The sequence below is a fragment of the Coregonus clupeaformis genome, chromosome 16 (assembly GCF_020615455.1).
Source record: "Coregonus clupeaformis isolate EN_2021a chromosome 16, ASM2061545v1, whole genome shotgun sequence".
In the NCBI taxonomy this organism is placed as follows: Eukaryota; Metazoa; Chordata; class Actinopteri; order Salmoniformes; family Salmonidae; genus Coregonus; species Coregonus clupeaformis.
In genome coordinates, this window is record NC_059207.1 from 38,788,233 (window position 1) to 38,807,132 (window position 18,900).

Here is an 18,900-nt window from a genome sequence, read left to right on the forward strand (position 1 = left end):
ATTTTTTACATTGTAGAATAATAGCGAAGACATCAAAACTATTAAATAACACATATTGAATTATGTAGTAACCAAAAAAGTGTTAAACAAATCAAAATATATTTAATATTTGAGATTCTTCAAATAGCCACCCTTTGCCTTGATGACAGCTTTGCACACTCTTGGCATTCTCTCAACCAGCTTCATGAGGTAGTCACCTGGAATGCCTTCTTAAAGGTTAATTTGTGGAATTTCTTTCCTTAAGGCGTTTGAGCCAATCAGTTGTGTTGAGACAAGTTGGGGTGGTATACAGATGATAGCCTAATTGGTAAAAGACCAAGTCCATATTATGGCAAGAACAGCTCAAATAAGCAAAGAGAAACGACAGTCCATCATTACTTTAAGACATGAAGGTCAGTCAATACGGAACATTTCAAGTTTCTTGAAGTGGAGTCGCAGAAACCATCAAGCGCTATGATGAAACTGGCTCTCATGAGGACCGCCACAGGAATGGAAGACCCAGAGTTACCTCTGCTGCAGAGGGTAAGTTCATTAGAGTTACCAACCTCAGAAATTGCAGCCCAAATAAATGTTCTCAACATCAACTGTTGAGAACATTTAACAGAGGGGACTGTGTGAATCAGGCCTTCATGGTCGAATTTCTGCAAAGAAACCACTACTAAAGGACACCAATAATAAGAAGAGACCTGCTTGGGCCAAGAAACACGAGCAATGGACATTAGACCGGTGGAAATGTGTTCTTTGGTCTGGAGTCGAAATTGGAGATTTTTGGTTCCAACCACCATGTCTTTGTGAGACGCGGTGTGGGTGAACGGATGATCTCCGCAAATGTATTTCCCACCGTAAAGCATGGAGGAGGAGGTGTTATGGTGTGGGGCTGCTTTGCTGGTAACACAGTCTGTGATTTAACCAGCATGGCTACCACAGCATTCTGCAGCGATACGCCATCCCATCTGGTTTGAGCTTAGTGGGACTATCATTTGTTTTTCAACAGGACAATGACTCAACACACCTCCAGGCTGTGTAAGAGCTATTTTACCAAGAAGGAGAGTGATGGAGTGCTGCATCAGATGACCTGGCCTCCACAATCCCCCGACCTCAACCCAATTGAGATGGTTTGGAATGAGTCGGACGGCAGAGTGAAGGAAAAGCAGCCAACAAGTGCTCAGCAAATGTGGAAACTCCTTCAAGACTGTTGGAAAAGCACGCCAGGTGAAGCTGGTTGAGAGAATGCCAAGAGTGTGCAAAGCTGTCATCAAGGCAACGGGTGGCTATCTCAAATATAACATATATTTAGATTTGTTTAACACTTTTTTGGTTACTACATGACTCCATATGTGTTATTTCATAGTTTTGATGTCTTCACTATTATTCTACAATGTAAAAAATTATAAAAATAAAGAAAAACCCTTGAATGAGTAGGTGTTCTAAAACGTTGGACCGGTAGTGTATGTGTGAAATTCGTTTTGATTTAGAATGAGCCATTATCATGCACCTGTCTCGAAGCAGGGCAAAAAATACCTGTCATCTCTACACTTAAATAGTGACTGGAGGACGCTTTTCCCGTGGTTCATTTTCATGCCAGCCAGGTAGGCTATACTCCTGGTCTAAAGATAAGCATTGTGCTTAATATTTGCTTAATATTAGGAAAGTTGAGAAATAAATATAGTAAGCCTATAGAAAGCTGATGAGATCCTCCTCTTTTTAATAGAGGCCATCACTCTGTTTTCTTGCGCAATTGCATAGCCTATAGAAATGTTGCGCAACATGAGCTCATGGGCTCTCATGAAGTGTTTGATTAGATTTTCGATTACATTTGCATTGATGTCAGAGTGATTAGAGGGGCAATAGAGTGCTGAGTACCAGGCAGTTAGCAAGTTTGGCTTGGAGAAGCCTAATTACCGTGACTAAATGGTCACGTGGAATTTGACTGCCTTCATGACTCGTGACCACTGGTGTGGCGGTAATACGTAATACGGTCAACGCAACAGCCCTAGGAGAGATCTGAAAATAGCTGTGCAGCGACGCTCCCCATCCAACCTGACAGAGCTTGAGAGGATCTGCAGAGAAGAATGGGAGTAACTCCCCAAATACAGGTGTGCCAAGCTTGTAGCGTCATATCCAAGAAGACTTGAGGCTGTAATCGCTGCCAAAGGTGCTTCAACAAAGTAATGAGTAAAGTGGTATTGTGTGTAGATTGATGAGGGAAAAAAAGAAAATGTTATCCATTTTAGAAAAAGGCTGTAACGTAACAAAATGTGGAAAAAGTCAAGGGGTCTGAATACTTTCCGAATGCACTGTATATTTAGAAGTTGCATACCTCACACATCACTTTTTGTCTGTAACCATAACCAGAAAAAAAGTTAATATGCTATTACTGGTCTGCTGTGAGCTGGGGGATAGATTCAGCCCAAAAGTGACTGACTATTTTTGGAATTTGTGTCTTTGGGAGCTGGTGGATACTTCACCCTCCAAACTAGGAGAGGGAAACTGCTAACACACTATGTGGAAGACCTTTCCCGTCATTGTTCACTCCACTCTTTACTGTCTGTCTAAGTCCACTCCCAAAATGGCCTCCCGTGGTGTGCCTTCACTGCTCAGGGGTAGCTAAATGATTTGTGATTGACCCTTCTGCTTTCCCAACGGTTTTAGCCAGCGAGAGGAGAGAGAGAGACATCTAGTCACTTCAATCAAGTCTGAGAAGGGGAATTGTGTCAGCAGCAGCATAGTCCTGTCAGCTCCCCCATATTTCACCGTACTGGTCATGGTGCCATGGTAACAACAGGTCCTGTCACAGTAGTAGAACAGCAGTCACTGTCAGGTCTCGAACACAACAGTAGACACCTTTGACCATTTACCTCCTTTATCTCACATGGAGGACACCTGTCTTATGGGCAGAAAAATAAAAACAATGTCATGAACCCTATTGCTGTGAATGCCTAAAACTATAGGGAATTCATTGACGCTGTCACCAGTCGTAATAATCCATAATGACCTTGTCTTATAGCTATTAGCATCGTTCACAGGGGAGGCCAAACAGGTCTGAACGGATGGCCAATGAATCTGGCCTTGCATCTGTGAATGATAACCTGTGAGCTCAGACCCTCACCAAACATCTAGTGAGGTCATTTCCTTCCAGAGCTAACTGGCCGTGCCGTATCAGTCCGGTCCAAGGTGAAGCCACGCCAGCCAATAGGGTTCTGGGAAGAGGCTCCGATACAGAGCGAAAGTGTTATTGGGTCTCTCAGAGACCTGTGAGCTTTCTCACGCCATTCTGCACTAGTGCTGATTGGGCCCTGGCTCCAGCTGTGATTTATTAGCCCTGTCCGACGTGGGTCTGGCGTGGGAGGACCAGCGGAGAGGAGAGGGGGCACTGGGGTCTGTAGTTAAACATTAATACATCCATAAAAGACCTGCTGCCCCTCCCCATGCCCCTCCCCATTCTCCTCTTCAAAGCTTCACACTGATGGTATGAGGTGAAGAAATGGAAAGAGTGATTTCACGAGGAATGCCGGTGTTGTTCAGTGTCAAAATTGAAAGGATAGAAAAAAGGTTTTGACAAGCAGGACTTGAGTTTACGGGCTAATAAAGCTGTGTGTTGGAGTGGCGGCAGCAGCTCCATGAGAGGGACTGTGGGCAGCGGAGGAATGGAGAGGGACTGTGGGCAGCGGAGGAATGGAGAGGGATTAGTGTAGGAGCGGTGGTGGCCTCTGTCTCTTCCAGAACTGACCCATACATCCATACTGTACTACAGAAGCCCCTTTTATCAGGTACTGGAATGAAAGGGCTAGAATGAATGTTCTGTTTCATATTGACTTCATTTTATAGATCTTGCTTTTACCCTGTAATTGATCACATTTTTATCTATCTACTGTATGTCTTTTAAAAACAAAAGGGGATAGGAGAATGATGGAGTGTTTCTTTGGAGGGGAGAGCAGGCTAGTGATTGCAAGTCTAGTATACTTTCAGGAGCTTCCAAGTAAGGGTGGAATGATGAATAACTGTGGATTAATTAATCAAATAAACCCACCAAAACCTTTTTAAGAACCCTGATACCCAATATTTTTTAAACAAGTAAGCCAAAGCTGGTATCAGTCCTCTCTGCCACTATAATAAGCAGTCTTTATTGCCAGATTATTTTTATAACTCTCAGTACACACCCAACCCAAACCATGTGGGTGAGTCTCTCTCTCTCTCCCTCCCTCCCTCCCTCCCTCACACACAGACTATCTTACACATTTGGGCCAGCTCGGTGATCAATCGCAGATGGAGGTCTGGCGATAGCTATCCTTCTCTTGCCAGGAGCTTTGCATTAAGGGTCTCACTCCCCCCGCCTCACTTTCTTTCTCCCTTGCTCTGTTCCCCTTTCCCAGAGTTACTCAGATGGAACTTTCTTTCAATTTCCTTGTGCAAAAGAGAAAGTGATGGTTTGGCACATACAGTATTTTTAAGTAACATTCCCCCATATTCACACAACTCTTTGAAAATACCAATATCTCCAACAGAGCTTGGTGTAGTGTGATTGTATTTATCCCAGCACTAAGCCAAGTCATTTCCAAAAGTAAAGCTTGTTAGAATACAATTCCTAGTACCTTGAGACACTTCCTAGAAATTCAACAGCGTGCCATACTATTTTGCAACCAAGGATATTGCAATATAACTGGAGTGAGCTTGTTAGACTTCCAGATCTCGGCATCCCGCCCTATCAAAACAAAATGGCAACTTCACTTTTCTTCACACCCTTCACACTTATCAACACTTACATAGTTGTTTTGTGTGTCTACTGAGGAGGCTCAGCCCAGACCACAGCTGCAAGCCTTACATTTCCCCTGACATCATGACCTCACTCTGCTCTGGGCCAGTTGTGTTGTCCAGTGCTGCTCAGATGGTTTCTCCACATGCTCTAAATGAGTTGGTGTGTCTGTCATCATGGACCTTCATAGCAACATTACCTGTTCATTAAGCCCAAACTGTGCTGGGGTTAGCTTAGACCCAGCATTTTAAAGTGGATCCCAGTCTGAAAGGATCTCATAACAGATCTCAGGTCAGTGATGTGTCACTGTGATACTAACCTGCTGTGCTGTGGTCCATTTGGCTTGCTGGACTGGATAGTGTTTCACTGCACCTCTGTGTGCCTGTCCCAGACATAGAGCAATAAAGTGTTTCCTTTTGTGGCTAATTTCAGCTACAGTAAATGTTGCTGTGGAGAGATCCATATGTTTTCACTTTCTACATGTTGTAGAGTGGAACCAGAAACAGGGTTTAGTCTCCTGATTAATCAAACAATAAGGCAACAAAGGAAATTCATTCATGTTTTTCGGTGGAATGGTGTCACTGATGCAGACAGTCGTGCTGTTAGACTTGTTTTCAGTGGTGAAGATTTTCTGTCCCACACCACACACCACAGAGTAATGCTACAGTACACCCTGTCTTTCCATGTCCTCAATAAGAATGCTACAGTATGTTGGAACATGGGGAAATTGAAAAGATACGTTTTATTTATTTTTATTTTGTTCTACATAAGTCACGATTTTAAAGTTTTTTTTTTTTTTTAATTTAGTGTCCACAATCTTTATTTAAACTGTATTGCACTCAAAACAAGTCTTACTACAGGCTAGCTCTGCCAGCCCAGAGAATGTGGGTTAGTGTGGAAGTCAGAGTAGGACTGTATGTGAGAGGGAGTTTGTGTGTTAGTCCGCTATTTGGCTGTATGTTAGAGAAGATATAGTGGTGTTGGCCTTTGTGTGTGAGGGTGTGTGTTGGTCACAGGAGGTTGGTGGCACCTTAATTGGGGAGAACGGGCTCGTGGTAATGACTGGAGCAGAATCAGTGGAATGGTATCAAATACATAAAACACATGGTTTCTAGGCTAGCCGTTAATGATCAGCTTATGCCACTCATCCCTTCGGCACAACGCTCCCTCCGAATCTCCCCCAAATGTTGTTATGCAACACGCTGCCACATGATAGGCATGTAGTCATGATGTCATGATAGGCACTGGTCTCTCATTGATTGAGATGTAGTGGGTTGGCAGACAAAGTTAAGGATGGACTGCTTACTTCACGACTGATTTAATAGTCACTCTGTCACTCATTCTCTGCCTCCCTCTGGCAGTCAGTCTCTTCCTCTTTCCCTCAATACGCCTTTGTCTCTGTTTCTTTCCCTCTGACTGTCTCTCTGTCTTTCTCTCTCTTGTCCGCTCTCTGTCTCTTCCTCCGATGAGGTTTGAAGTGATTTCCAAGGCTCATTTTGCTGGCCCTCTGTTGTTAATAAAGTGCTGGAGCGGAGCTCTCTTCCCTGGCAGACAGTGAAGCCGCAGGGCACCAGGGAGAGACGTGTGTGTGTCTGTGTGTGTGTGTGTGGCTGGCACACACACACCAAATCACATCTCTGTCTCTCTTTCTCCCTGCATTCTAAATACTGAGGAGAGACTCTCAGCTCCACATCATTCTCTCTTTCCCCAGATATGGGCTCAGAAACGCCCCCACTGGATATGTCACAACAACAACCACTGTGTCGCCACAGAGACATTGTGGCTGAATAATACCACTTCTCACATCTGTGACTGTCCATTTTGTCAATGTGCTTTTCAACGTGTGTCTGGTCCGTGTCAGAGTGTGTAACATTTTCCCTCTCTGTATTCACTCAATGTGGAAAATTAGTCCCCCGTCCCCTCTGTAACATAATAGCATCATCAAAGTTTCAGCGATAGTAGAGAACAAATGGTCCAGAGTAAAGGGATGCCTGATGGCAGTGTGTAATTGTTATTTCTCTTCCTGGGCTGTGAATGGATCCTAGTTGTACCTCACCCTCCCATCTGCTTCTATTTACTCCCAACAAGAACCAGTGAGTTATTACAGTTTTTCTCGATTGTTTACACACATTTTCTGAAAGCATGCCTCATATTCTCAGAACTCTACACACAAATCAAAAAACACACACACAATGGGCAAAACCCCTCAATTCTCCAGCAAAATGAGACTTTACATTCAAAACAATGTTATTTCTTATCAAAATTGTATTTTGTTTTCAAATGACACACACAAACCATCATATGAATAGACATTTATAAGAACCAGTTGAACACTATGATGAATGGAAAACACTTCTTCTCCATTCATCATAATGACTTAGGCCTTTTTTTAGTTCAGTGTTGCCATTACTACAGACAGTACATACATAAGTGTGTTGTAAAATATTTGAGAATATTGTTTTTATACTCAGAACACACAAATACACGGTAACAAATATATTTCATTTTTCCCACAAAAACAATGTACACAGTGTACATCCCATTCCCAACCAACACAAAGTTGCACATACAGTGGTCTACATACAAAACAGAAGAATTTAATGTATACAGTAAAATAAAAATAAATAAACCTATGCTGCATCCTCTCTTCTGTTGCGGTCTGTCCACAGCACCTCATCCACATCACAAGCAATGTTTTCCCTGGCCAAGCAGCGGGGGAAATATCGCCTTGCATGGCGATTCCAGCCATGAAAAGCATCAACTGCTATATCTCCACATGCGTCTTCCATAGCTTGGAGAAGAGGTATACGCGTTTGTGGATTTCGGTCATACACTTTCCATCTCCAGGCAGAAAAAAATTCCTCAATAGGATTGAGGAATGGAGAATATGGAGGGAGATAAACAACTAAAAAGCGTGAGTGGGCAGTGAACCAGTTACGAACCAGAGCAGCCCTGTGGAAACTTACGTTGTCCCAAATGACAACGTACCTGAGCTGCTCTGGGCCATCTACCTGATCTGGTGGAATGAGTGTGTTGTGTAGGGTGTCCAGAAATGTGATCAGATGGGCGGTGTTGTAGGGGCCAAGGGTAGCATGGTGATGGATGACGCCGTGGTGGGTAATCGCTGCACACATTGTGATGTTCCCTCCGCGCTGGCCAGGGACTTGAACAATGGTACGCTGGCCGATGATATTCCTTCCCCTTTTTCGTCTTTTTGTGAGGTTGAATCCAACCTCATCAATGAAGATGAACTGGTGCTCCACTGCAGCCACCTCTAGCTCAAGGACTCTCTGAAACACACATGACAATATCAGAAATAGACATGGAGTGGTCACTATTGTGAAGCACAATCATTATGATTACAATACTGAAATATGTATAATTTATACAGTGTTGAGAGTATGCATCAATTGTGGGATTGTATAGGACTCACTTGCACATAGTTATATCGCAATTCTTTGACTCTTTCTGAATTGCGTTCAAATGGCACCCTGTAGACCTGCTTCATCCTGAGATTATTTCTGCGCAAGACACGGTCCAGTGTTGATAAGCTTACCCTATCAATATTTTGAAATATCTCATTGTTTTCTATTATTTTTCTTTGTATTTGCCGTAATGTTATGGCGTTATTTTCTAGGACCATGTTCATGATTTCAGTTTCCTGTTCAGGAGACAGAACACGTTCCCGACCACCTTGTGTTGGTAATCTTTCAGTTCTGCCAAACAAATAGTAAAATGCTGTAAATACAAAGTAGAAATACATTTCCCAAATACTTGAAACATACTTTATTTTTACAGTCCTACAGAACAGTCCACAGGCAATACTGTACTACTGTACTCATTGAGTACTGTATTGATATGCAGTACTGCAATTTTCTAGTGAGAGTAGATTTCTTACCTATTCTCATTTCGGAATGTCCGGATGATGGATGCTACAGTGTACCTGCTCAAATTTGGCTGTACTCTTTGCCCAGCCTCCCTCATTGTTAGACCATGGTTGACCACATAATCAACCAAAGTGTCTCGGATCTCATCAGAGATTACGGTCCTTGGCCTTCCTCGTCCTCGTCCTTGTCCTCCCCGTCCTCCTCCTCTTACTCTCACTCCTCTGGCTCTGCCTCTGTTTCCAATGTTGGCATCCATTGCTCCAAAACAGAAGAGCTCACCTGTTGCCCTTTTATGCTAAAGCTCTGATTGCTAATTGTAAAACTGTGTGACGGGTGTTTGCCCATGTGATGAGTCAGTGTGCATATTTGAATGGCAGTGTGTTCATTGTGAAAACAAGAGATTTTCTGCATGAAAAATGTGTCAAATGCAAAGATTTGTGTGTAGTGTTTTGAAAAAAGTGTGTTGTAGAACTGCAATTTGAGTGTAAAGCAGGAATTGTGCTTGTAGTTTAGCATAATTGGTTCAGGGGGTTGGTGCATGAGTTACATGTTGTGGTCATTGTGTCTCAAGTACCAGTATTTGTGTGTAAACAATTGAGAAAAACTGTAACCCCCCTATGTCCTGTAAACTCACCCAGAGGGTCTTTAGCACCTTGTCAAAGACAGACGTTGCCCATGCTGATGGGGTGCATGTGTGCTGCTCTATGGAGCACATAGTCCTACACACAGTCCTATCTGTACATGTCCCTAGCACAATGTTTAGGTGAGCAACACACTGAGTTTGGGCCATATCTAACATAATAACGTAATATAAAGCAGACAGTCTTATGGTAGGGCCAGGAAACAGACACATGCACAAGACATCGAGCCTCACTGTCAGCTTCACTCTCCCTCTCACTCACTTTTTCCAGAAAGTCCATCTAAACATACTCTGATATAATTTCTCCATTAAGGCCCAGGGAATAAGGAGAGGTGGGACTGCTGTAGATGTTACACCACACCAGCCTATGAAAGCTTTGCTTTGTGTTGAGGAAAGATTGGACAGAGTGTTAAGTTGAACCTGAAACCATGGCCAGGCCCTAATTACCACATTCCTACTCCTTCAACCATTAGCTCACTGTCTCTGGGGACTCCAAATCTGATTTAAGGAATTACATGGAAAAAGTGAGTTATAATCAAATATAATGCTTTAAGACAGCAGGGAGTCTCACACAACACAATAATCCCCTTTGCTGTGCGGCTGAGCCGTTGTTATGCTCTAGCTAGTTAATCTGATGTCTTCTTTAGATGTTTATTGGTTTCTCAGCACCAGTGGAGAGAGCATTGTTATTTGATTTCACAAAACAAAAAGCAAATAGGTGGTTCATTCTTCCAAATTCAAAAGAGATTGCTATTTTTGGAGCGCATTGAGCCAGCTCTAATGGTCTTGTTAAGCTTATGGATGAAGGGGAAGCCAACTGGAGTCACGGAAAGCAGGCTGGAGAGAGCAGCTCATTTCCAAAGCATCCAAAGGGTTCCATACCCCTGTCATGATGATTACAGTAACATGCATTTTCCTAACAGGTTGCTCTGGGTTATGGGGTAAACAAACACTAGTGTGACCATCACCCAGACTCACTAATACAATCAAGTCAATTGTTTTCTATTTAACCTTTAATTTACCCGGTTGTCCCATTGATAAAACAACCTATTTTTCAAAGGAGACCTGGAATTGTGTTTCTTCAAATTAATTTTTCTTTAGAAATATAAGATGAGGCCTTCTTTGCCATTATATTGTGACAAGAGAAAAATGCCAAAGGATATCAAAATGTCACATGCCTACACTCTTAGAAAAAAAAGGTTATATCTAGAACCAAAAAGGGTTCTTCGGCTGTCCCCATAGGAGAAGTCCACAAAGAACCCCTTTTGGTTCCAGGTAGAACCCCTTTTGGTTCCAGGTAGAACCCCTTTCGGTTCCAGGTAGAACCCCTTTCGGTTCCAGGTAGAACCCCTTTCGGTTCCAGGTAGAACCCTTTTGGGTTCCATGTAGAACCCTTTCCACCGAGGGTTTTATATGGAACCCAAAATAATTATACCTGGAACCAACCTACTGGGCACAACTTGTTTCCACGTCATTCCAATTAAATTACATTGAATCAACGTGGAATAGATGTTGAAATGACGTTTGTGCCCAGTGGGAAAAGGGTTCTACCTGGAACCAAAAGGGTTCTCCTATGGGGACAGCCACAGAATCCTTTTGGAACCCTTTTTCTAAGAGTGTACCTCACAATAGAGGTTTGGGAAGTAGCCTAGAGCTGTAACCGTGAAATGACAACCTTGTTTTCTTTTTTCAGAACAGGGATCAGCAGGGTCAAGCCTTAAACCAGAGCAACAAAGTGTACCTCTACTGTGCCTTCCTCGACTACAGGTTGGTTTACATATTCACACTAAGATATGGCTAGAACTATGTTAATGAAATTGTGACGTAACTGTACTGTATGCGGATATTAGGGAATTAGGAATCCCAAGGAGAAGATTGCTTTTCCATAGGCTAAATGTATAAGGAGCTTTAGTATAATGTGTCCTATAAATTAGGAAAACATATAGTCTAGTCTTGAGTATGAATCATAATCATATACATTACATCCATGATACATATAATCAATAGATTTGGCACAGTATGTCTTGAGTGAGGGAGTGCAGCAACCTTCTGTAAAAACACTGACATTTGATTTAAAAATGATAAATCATTGTGAATTGTTAGTGTTTTATTTGGACTCATATTGCTTACTCTCCCCTTCCCCTTGTGCTTCATGAAACAAATTGAAATACTTAACAGCCCTCTTTAAAAATGAAATTCAGCAAAACATATGTGTTAATTGGCCTCCCACATAACCTTTATACTTAGAATATAATCAGGTTTAGGTAGTGTTGATTGTAGATTTATCATTGCTATTATGATGACAGACATGTTTGTGTGTCTACTTGCATCTCTGTCCTAGATTATTGACTGGCTGTCCCCTGTGTCACAGTCCTCTACCTGACTGGCTGTCTCGTGTCTCCGTCCTCTACCTGACTGGCTGTCTCTTGTGTCTCCGTCCTCTACCTGACTGGTTGTCTCTTGTGTCTTAGTCCTCTACCTGACTGGCTGTCTCTTGTGTCTCCGTCCTCTACCTGACTGGCTGTCTCTTGTGTCTCAGTCCTCTACCTGACTGGCTGTCTCTTGTGTCTCAGTCCTCTACCTGACTGGCTGTCTCTTGTGTCTCCGTCCTCTACCTGACTGGCTGTCTCTTGTGTCTCAGTCCTCTACCTGACTGGCTGTCTCTTGTGTCTCAGTCCTCTACCTGACTGGCTGTCTCTTGTGTCTCCGTCCTCTACCTGACTGGCTGTCTCTTGTGTCTTAGTCCTCTACCTGACTGGCTGTCTCTTGTGTCTCCGTCCTCTACCTGACTGGCTGTCTCTTGTGTCTCAGTCCTCTACCTGACTGGCTGTCTCTTGTGTCTCAGTCCTCTACCTGACTGGCTGTCTCTTGTGTCTCCATCCTCTACCTGACTGGCTGTCTCTTGTGTCTCCGTCCTCTACCTGACTGGCTGTCTCTTGTGTCTCAGTCCTCTACCTGACTGGCTGTCTCTTGTGTCTCAGTCCTCTACCTGACTGGCTGTCTCTTGTGTCTCCGTCCTCTACCTGACTGGCTGTCTCTTGTGTCTTAGTCCTCTACCTGACTGGCTGTCTCGTGTCTCTGTCCTCTACCTGACTGGCTGTCTCTTGTGTCTCAGTCCTCTACCTGACTGGCTGTCTCTTGTGTCTCCGTCCTCTACCTGACTGGCTGTCTCTTGTGTCTTAGTCCTCTACCTGACTGGCTGTCTCTTGTGTCTCCGTCCTCTACCTGACTGGTTGTCTCTTGTGTCTCCGTCCTCTACCTGACTGGCTGTCTCTTGTGTCTTAGTCCTCTACCTGACTGGCTGTCTCTTGTGTCTCCGTCCTCTACCTGACTGGCTGTCTCTTGTGTCTCAGTCCTCTACCTGACTGGCTGTCTCTTGTGTCTCAGTCCTCTACCTGACTGGCTGTCTCTTGTGTCTCCGTCCTCTACCTGACTGGCTGTCTCTTGTGTCTCAGTCCTCTACCTGACTGGCTGTCTCTTGTGTCTCAGTCCTCTACCTGACTGGCTGTCTCTTGTGTCTCCATCCTCTACCTGACTGGCTGTCTCTTGTGTCTCAGTCCTCTACCTGACTGGCTGTCTCTTGTGTCTCCATCCTCTACCTGACTGGCTGTCTCTTGTGTCTCCATCCTCTACCTGACTGGCTGTCTCCTCTGTCTGTCTGTCTGTCCTCCGTCAGTTCAAAGGAGGGTGTTTGGTCCAATGAGGGCTGTGTGCGGTCCGGAGGGAACATGTCCTACTCGGTGTGTCTGTGTAATCATCTCACCAACTTCGCCATCCTCATGCAGGTGGTGCCCATGGAGGTAAGATCTCCTCTCCTCCATAACATGTCCCATGCAGACGCTCGCTGTGTGCGTGTCCCTCTTTGTTCTTGTTTATCCTTCAGTGCACCACAGTATGTGATTTATGTGTATTTGGACAGGGGTGCGTAAACCATGCGTGGGATCATTTCCACACAGTGTGAAATGTATCGATATGAGCGTTTGCTTGAGAGATTGCATACATTTACGCACAGCCATGACCATGCATACACAGAGCCAAGTGGTGGAATAAGGGAACTGCTTGTCAAGCTTAGAATGGGGAAAATATATGTTGGAAATGTGTGAAGATGTCATTGTATTTTCATTGTGAATTCATGCAACATATCTTGACAGGCTATATCATACATAGTAATTTGACCACATCAGTGCATTTGTAACAATAATATCCCATATAAAGAACAGTCATTTGTTAAATTAGAGGCACGTGTGTAAGTGAAACCATTGTTGAAATACTGTAAAAGACTGAGATAATGGGGAGAGATAATGAGAAATTGAGTGAGAGATGGCTGATCTTGCTCTGTTGGAAGATTTGGCACATGCTGCATTTCGCAGAGAGCGGGTTTTTAGAGACAGGTGAGACTTTTTTTTTGCAGAAAGTACAGATTGGCTCATCAGATGTGGTTTCCCAAAAACAATCTTAGAGGATTTTTGCGAGGATTTTAAGACCTACTTTAGAAAGGCAAACGCATGCCATTCCTACGTGCTATCCACCCTCTGGTTTTTGACAACTGGCACTTTTCAGCTTGCCCGTCGGCATCTCACAGCCCACGATGAGCCAATGTTTTGGATGCAATCATCAGCTAAATGAACAGTATCATGCAATTTCCATACACCATCGCACAACAGGTTTAAGTCAAGGGGGATTTCTTTGCTGTCAATGAATTCCCAAATATGAACGGAGCAATAGACTGCACCCACAACGCCATAAAAGCACCATCCCAAAACGAGTTCAACTATGTGAACAGAAAAGATTTCCACTCTTAATGTGAAGGGTAAAAGACGCTGCTGAATGTGGTGGCAGGGTGGCCAGGTGGAACACACGACTCGTTCGTTCTGCAGAACAGCAATGTTGGCTTAGAGCTGTTGAGGATGGATGGCTTATTGGTGTGTTGCCTACTCATTTGAATAATATTTGCCATTGCTAAGTCAACTTGAATTGTCACAATGGTCCCCTCTTCCCGAGTAGCATAGCGGTCTAAGGCACTGCATCTCAGTGCTTGAGGCATCATTACAGACCCCCTGGTTCGATTCCAGGCTATATCACAACCGGTCGTGATTGGGAGTCCCATAGGGCGGTGCACAATTGGCCAAGCGTCGTCCGGGTTGTAAATAACAATGTGTTCTTAACTGACTTGCCTAGTTAAATAAAGGTTATATAAATTATTTTTACTGGTCAAAGCACAACTGAGTGAGCAAAATAAAACCTTCGGGTTGTATTCAATCTGACACTAGCCTCTATATCAGTCTTGAAAAAAATCTTAGCTTTTTGTGGTTGGGCGGTTGTATTTCATGGTACGGCGTTGTATATTCCCCACGGGCTTTAAAGGGATGATTTCGACCATATGTAGTCAATTATGGGCGTTTCGAAATGCAAATAGCCAAGGTCGTGCACGAGCACTGAGAACAATCAGTATTTATCAATGGTTATCTACTACCAGTGTGTGTGTGATTGACGCTCATATGGGATTGTTTAATAAATCACACTTTTTCTATGCGTACGAACGTTCCAAATTCTATTCATAAATATTGATAAATGAGGCCCCAGGAATATTCACCCTGTGAGTGTGGTGACCGACCGTCCATCTTGAATGGATTCCCAAAATAGAAAAGGAAGACCGTCCTTTCTGCTCAGTTACTCAGTAATGGAGGCCTATTGCAGCAGCCGTCTCCTTGACGCTGTACTTTCCTCCAGTCACTATCTAATTAGTGGGCAGCAGCCTTATCCCTCAGCTGGATGGGAACATCCCACTCGTCAGTATTCTGGAACGCTGTGACTGCTCCACTGTCCTAATGACAAGGCACATGCTAAAGTTAATGGAGAATCAAACCTCAATGTCTGTAAATAACATCTGCTAAGTAAAACACCAACAAGCCTTATGCCACACACATACAGTAGCAGTCAAACGTTTGGACACACCTACTCATTCAAGGGTTTTTCTTTATTTTTACTATTTTCTACATTGTAGAATAATAGTGAAGACATAAGCTATGAAATAATGCACATGGAATTATGTAGTAACCAAAAAAGTGTTAAACAAATCAAAATATATTTGAGATTCTTCAAAGTAGCTACCCTTTGCCTTGATGACAGCTTTGCACACTTGGCATTCTCTCAACCAGCTTCATGAGGTAGTCACCTGGAATGCTTTTCCAACAGTCTTGAAGGACTTCCCACATATGCTGAGCACTTGTTGGCTGCTTTTCCTTCACTCTGCGGTCCAACTCATCCCAAACAATCTCAATTGGGTTGAGGTCGGGTGATTGTGGAGGCCAGGTCATCTGATGCAGCACTCCATCACTCTCCTTCTTGGTCAAATAGCCCTTACACAGCCTGGAGGTGTGTTTTGGGTCATTGTCCTGTTGAAAAACAAATGATAGTCCCACTAAGCGCAAACCAGATGGGATGGCATATCACTGCAGAATGCTGTGGTAGCCATGCTGGTTATGTGTGCCTTGAATTCTAAATAAAAAACAGACTGTGTCACCAGCAAAGAACCCCCACACCATCACACCTCCTTCTCCATCCTTCACGGTGGGAACCACACATGCGGAGATCATCCGTTCTCCTACTCTGCGTCTCACAAAGACACGGTGGTTGGAACTAAAAATCTCACATTTGGACTCATCAGACCAAAGGACAGATTTCCACCGGTCTAATGTACATTGCTCGTGTTTCTTGGCCCAAGCAAGTCTCTTCTTATTGGTGTCCTTTAGTAGTGTTTTCTTTGCAGCAATTCGACCATGTAGGCCTGATTTCACGCAGTCTCCTCTGAACAGTTGATGTTGAGATGTCTGTTACTTCATTTATTTATTTGGGCTGCAATCTGAGGTGCAGTTAATTGCCAATTTCTGAGGCTGGTAACTCTAATGAACTTATCCTCTGCAGCAGAGGTAACTCTGGCTCTTCCTTTCCTGTGGCAGTCCTCATGAGAGCCAGTTTCATCATAGCGCTTGATGGTTTTTGCGACTGCACTTGAAGAAACTTCCAGTTCTTGAAATTTTCCGTATTGACTGACCTTCATGTCAAGTAATGATGGACTGTAATTTCTCTTTGCTTATTTGAGCTGTTTTTGCCATAATATGGACTTGGTCTTTTACCAAATAGGGCTATATTCTGTATACCACCCCTACCTTGTCATAACACAACTGATTTGCTGAAACACATTAAGAAAGAAATAAATTCCACAAATGAACTTTTAAGAAGGCACACCTGTTAATTGAAATGCATTCCAGGTGACTACCTCATGAAGCTGGTTGAGAGAATGCCAAGAGTGTGCAAAGCTGTCATCAAGGCAAAGGATGGCTACTATATTTTGATTTGTTTAACACCTTTTTGGTTACTACATGATTCCATATGTGTTATTTCATAGTTTGATGTATTCACTATTATTCTACAATGTAGAAAATTGTTTTTTTAAATAAAGCAAAACCCTTGAATGAGTAGGTGTGTTCAAACTTTTGACTGGTACTGTACAAACAGTACTGTGAACAAGTATTTGCCCCCTTTCTAATTTTCTCTACTTTTGCATATGTTTTTATACTGAATGTTATCAAATCTTCAACCAAAACCTAATATTAGGTCAAGGGAACCTGAGTGAACAAATAACAACAATTACATACTTATTTTATTTATTTAATTAACAAAGTTATGCAACACCCAATGCCCCTGTGTGAAAAAGGTATTACCCCCTTACACTCAATAACTGGTTCTGCCACTTTTAGCTGCAATGACTCCAACCAAACGCTTCCTGTAGTTGTTGATCAGTCTCTCACGTCACTGTGGAGGAATTTTGGCCCACTCTTCCATGCAGATCTGCCGACTTGATTGTGTGTTTTGGATCATTGTCTTGCTGCATGACCCAACTGAGCTTCAGCTTCAGCTCACAGACGGATGGCCTGACATCCTGTAGAATTCTCTGATACAGAGCAGAATTCATGGTTCCTTCTATTAAGGCAAGTCATCTAGGTCCTGAGGCAGCATTCATGGGTCCCATTATGCTTGGCGAAAACCAAACACTGCATTCCACAGTAAGAACCTCTTACCAACGGTCAAGCATGGTGATAGTAGTGTGATGGTTTGGGGATGCTTTGCTGCCTCAGGACCTTAATAGAAGTAACCATGAATTCTGCTCTGTATCAGAGAATTCTACAGGAGAATGTCAGGCCATCCATCTGCGAGCTGAAGCGGATCGCAGCTGGGCCATGCAGCAAGACAATGATCCAAAACAGACAATCAAGTCTACATGAAAATGGTTAAAAAGCAACAAATTTGAAGTTTTGGAATGGCCTAGTCAAAGTCCAGACCGAATCCCAATTGAGATGTTGTGGCAGGACTTGAAACAAGCAGTTCATGCTTGAAAACCCACAAATGTCACTGAGTTAAAGCAGTTCTGCATGCAAGAGTGGGCCAAAATTACTCTACAGTGATGTGACAGACTGATCAACAACTACAGGAAGCATTTGGTTGCAGTCATTGCAGCTAAAGGTGGCTCAACCAGTTATTGAGTGGAAGGGGGCAATTACTTTAACACACAGGGGAATTGGGTGTTGCATAACTTTGTTAATTAATTAAATAAATGAAATAAGTATACATTTAGTTGTTTATTTGTAAACTCAGGTTCCCTTTATCTAATTAGGTTTTGGTTGAAGATATGATAACATTCAGTATCGAAAATATGCAAAAATAGAAACATTCTGAAAGGGGGCAAATAGTTTTTTCATGGCACTGTACACACACACAGAGAGAGAGAGAGATGGGGAATCATTCTTGACATACAAGGCCAGGAAATACGTGCAGCAGCATAGTTTGAGAGTGGACCTCATTCAGAAACGAGGTCAGGGGAATGCTCTTTCTTTACTTTGCTGGGAGTTGTCTCAAGCCATAGCAGCTTTACAATGGGCACAGAGGTCCTCCAGAGAGAACACTAGTATTGAGGGTCCCTGCTCCCTGTTAAAGCCCAGGACATCATACCACACCACTCTGCTGGCACTTGCTCTGGCACTGGCCAGGCATGTTGGACAGGACTCTAAGCACTGAGGAGGTCACACATATTGGAGTCACTTCCTGCCATGGAGGCTAGCCATGCAATAAAAGCAACAAAATGACCTCCAAAATAGTGGCATGGTCAGGAGTATGGGCAAGATCTTCTGAGTGTCTGAAATTCTGAAGTTTAACAATGTCACTTACTTTAAAAACATCCCACAGAGGGCAGTGTTGGTTCATAGTTCAGCTCAGCTCACTGCGTCCCTATAAAATCAATACTTTAGTTTTAATGTTCTTTCTCTAGTAATGTGTTCAAAGCGAAATATTCTGGTCTGTATCCTTTTAAAATGAATCAGCCCTAACATTAATCTAAACATCAAACTTGTGTCTGGAATGTTTTACTGAATCGTGATGTGATTCTCACCTTTGCACAGCTTACCAAGGCCCACCAGGTGGCACTATCAACCATCAGTTACATTGGCTGCTCCATCTCCATCTTCTGTCTGACCATCACACTGGTGACATTTGCAATCCTGTCGTTAGTATCCCTCCATCTTTATTGTTCACGTACTCAATCAAAATAAACATATCAAAGCTCC

The 18,900-nt window shown here is 43.2% G+C and overlaps 1 protein-coding gene across 1 annotated transcript in view; it reads left to right on the top strand.

Moving 5' to 3' along the window:
• Window positions 1-18,900, top strand: part of LOC121583960 (adhesion G-protein coupled receptor D1-like) — a 52,714-nt gene that overhangs the window by 26,528 nt on the left and 7,286 nt on the right. The window contains exons 15-17 of the mRNA XM_041899815.1: window positions 10,974-11,047; window positions 12,957-13,080; window positions 18,736-18,839. Of these exons, the coding sequence (XP_041755749.1) occupies window positions 10,974-11,047; window positions 12,957-13,080; window positions 18,736-18,839 (302 nt within the window). The remainder of the gene's footprint in view (window positions 1-10,973; window positions 11,048-12,956; window positions 13,081-18,735; window positions 18,840-18,900) is intronic.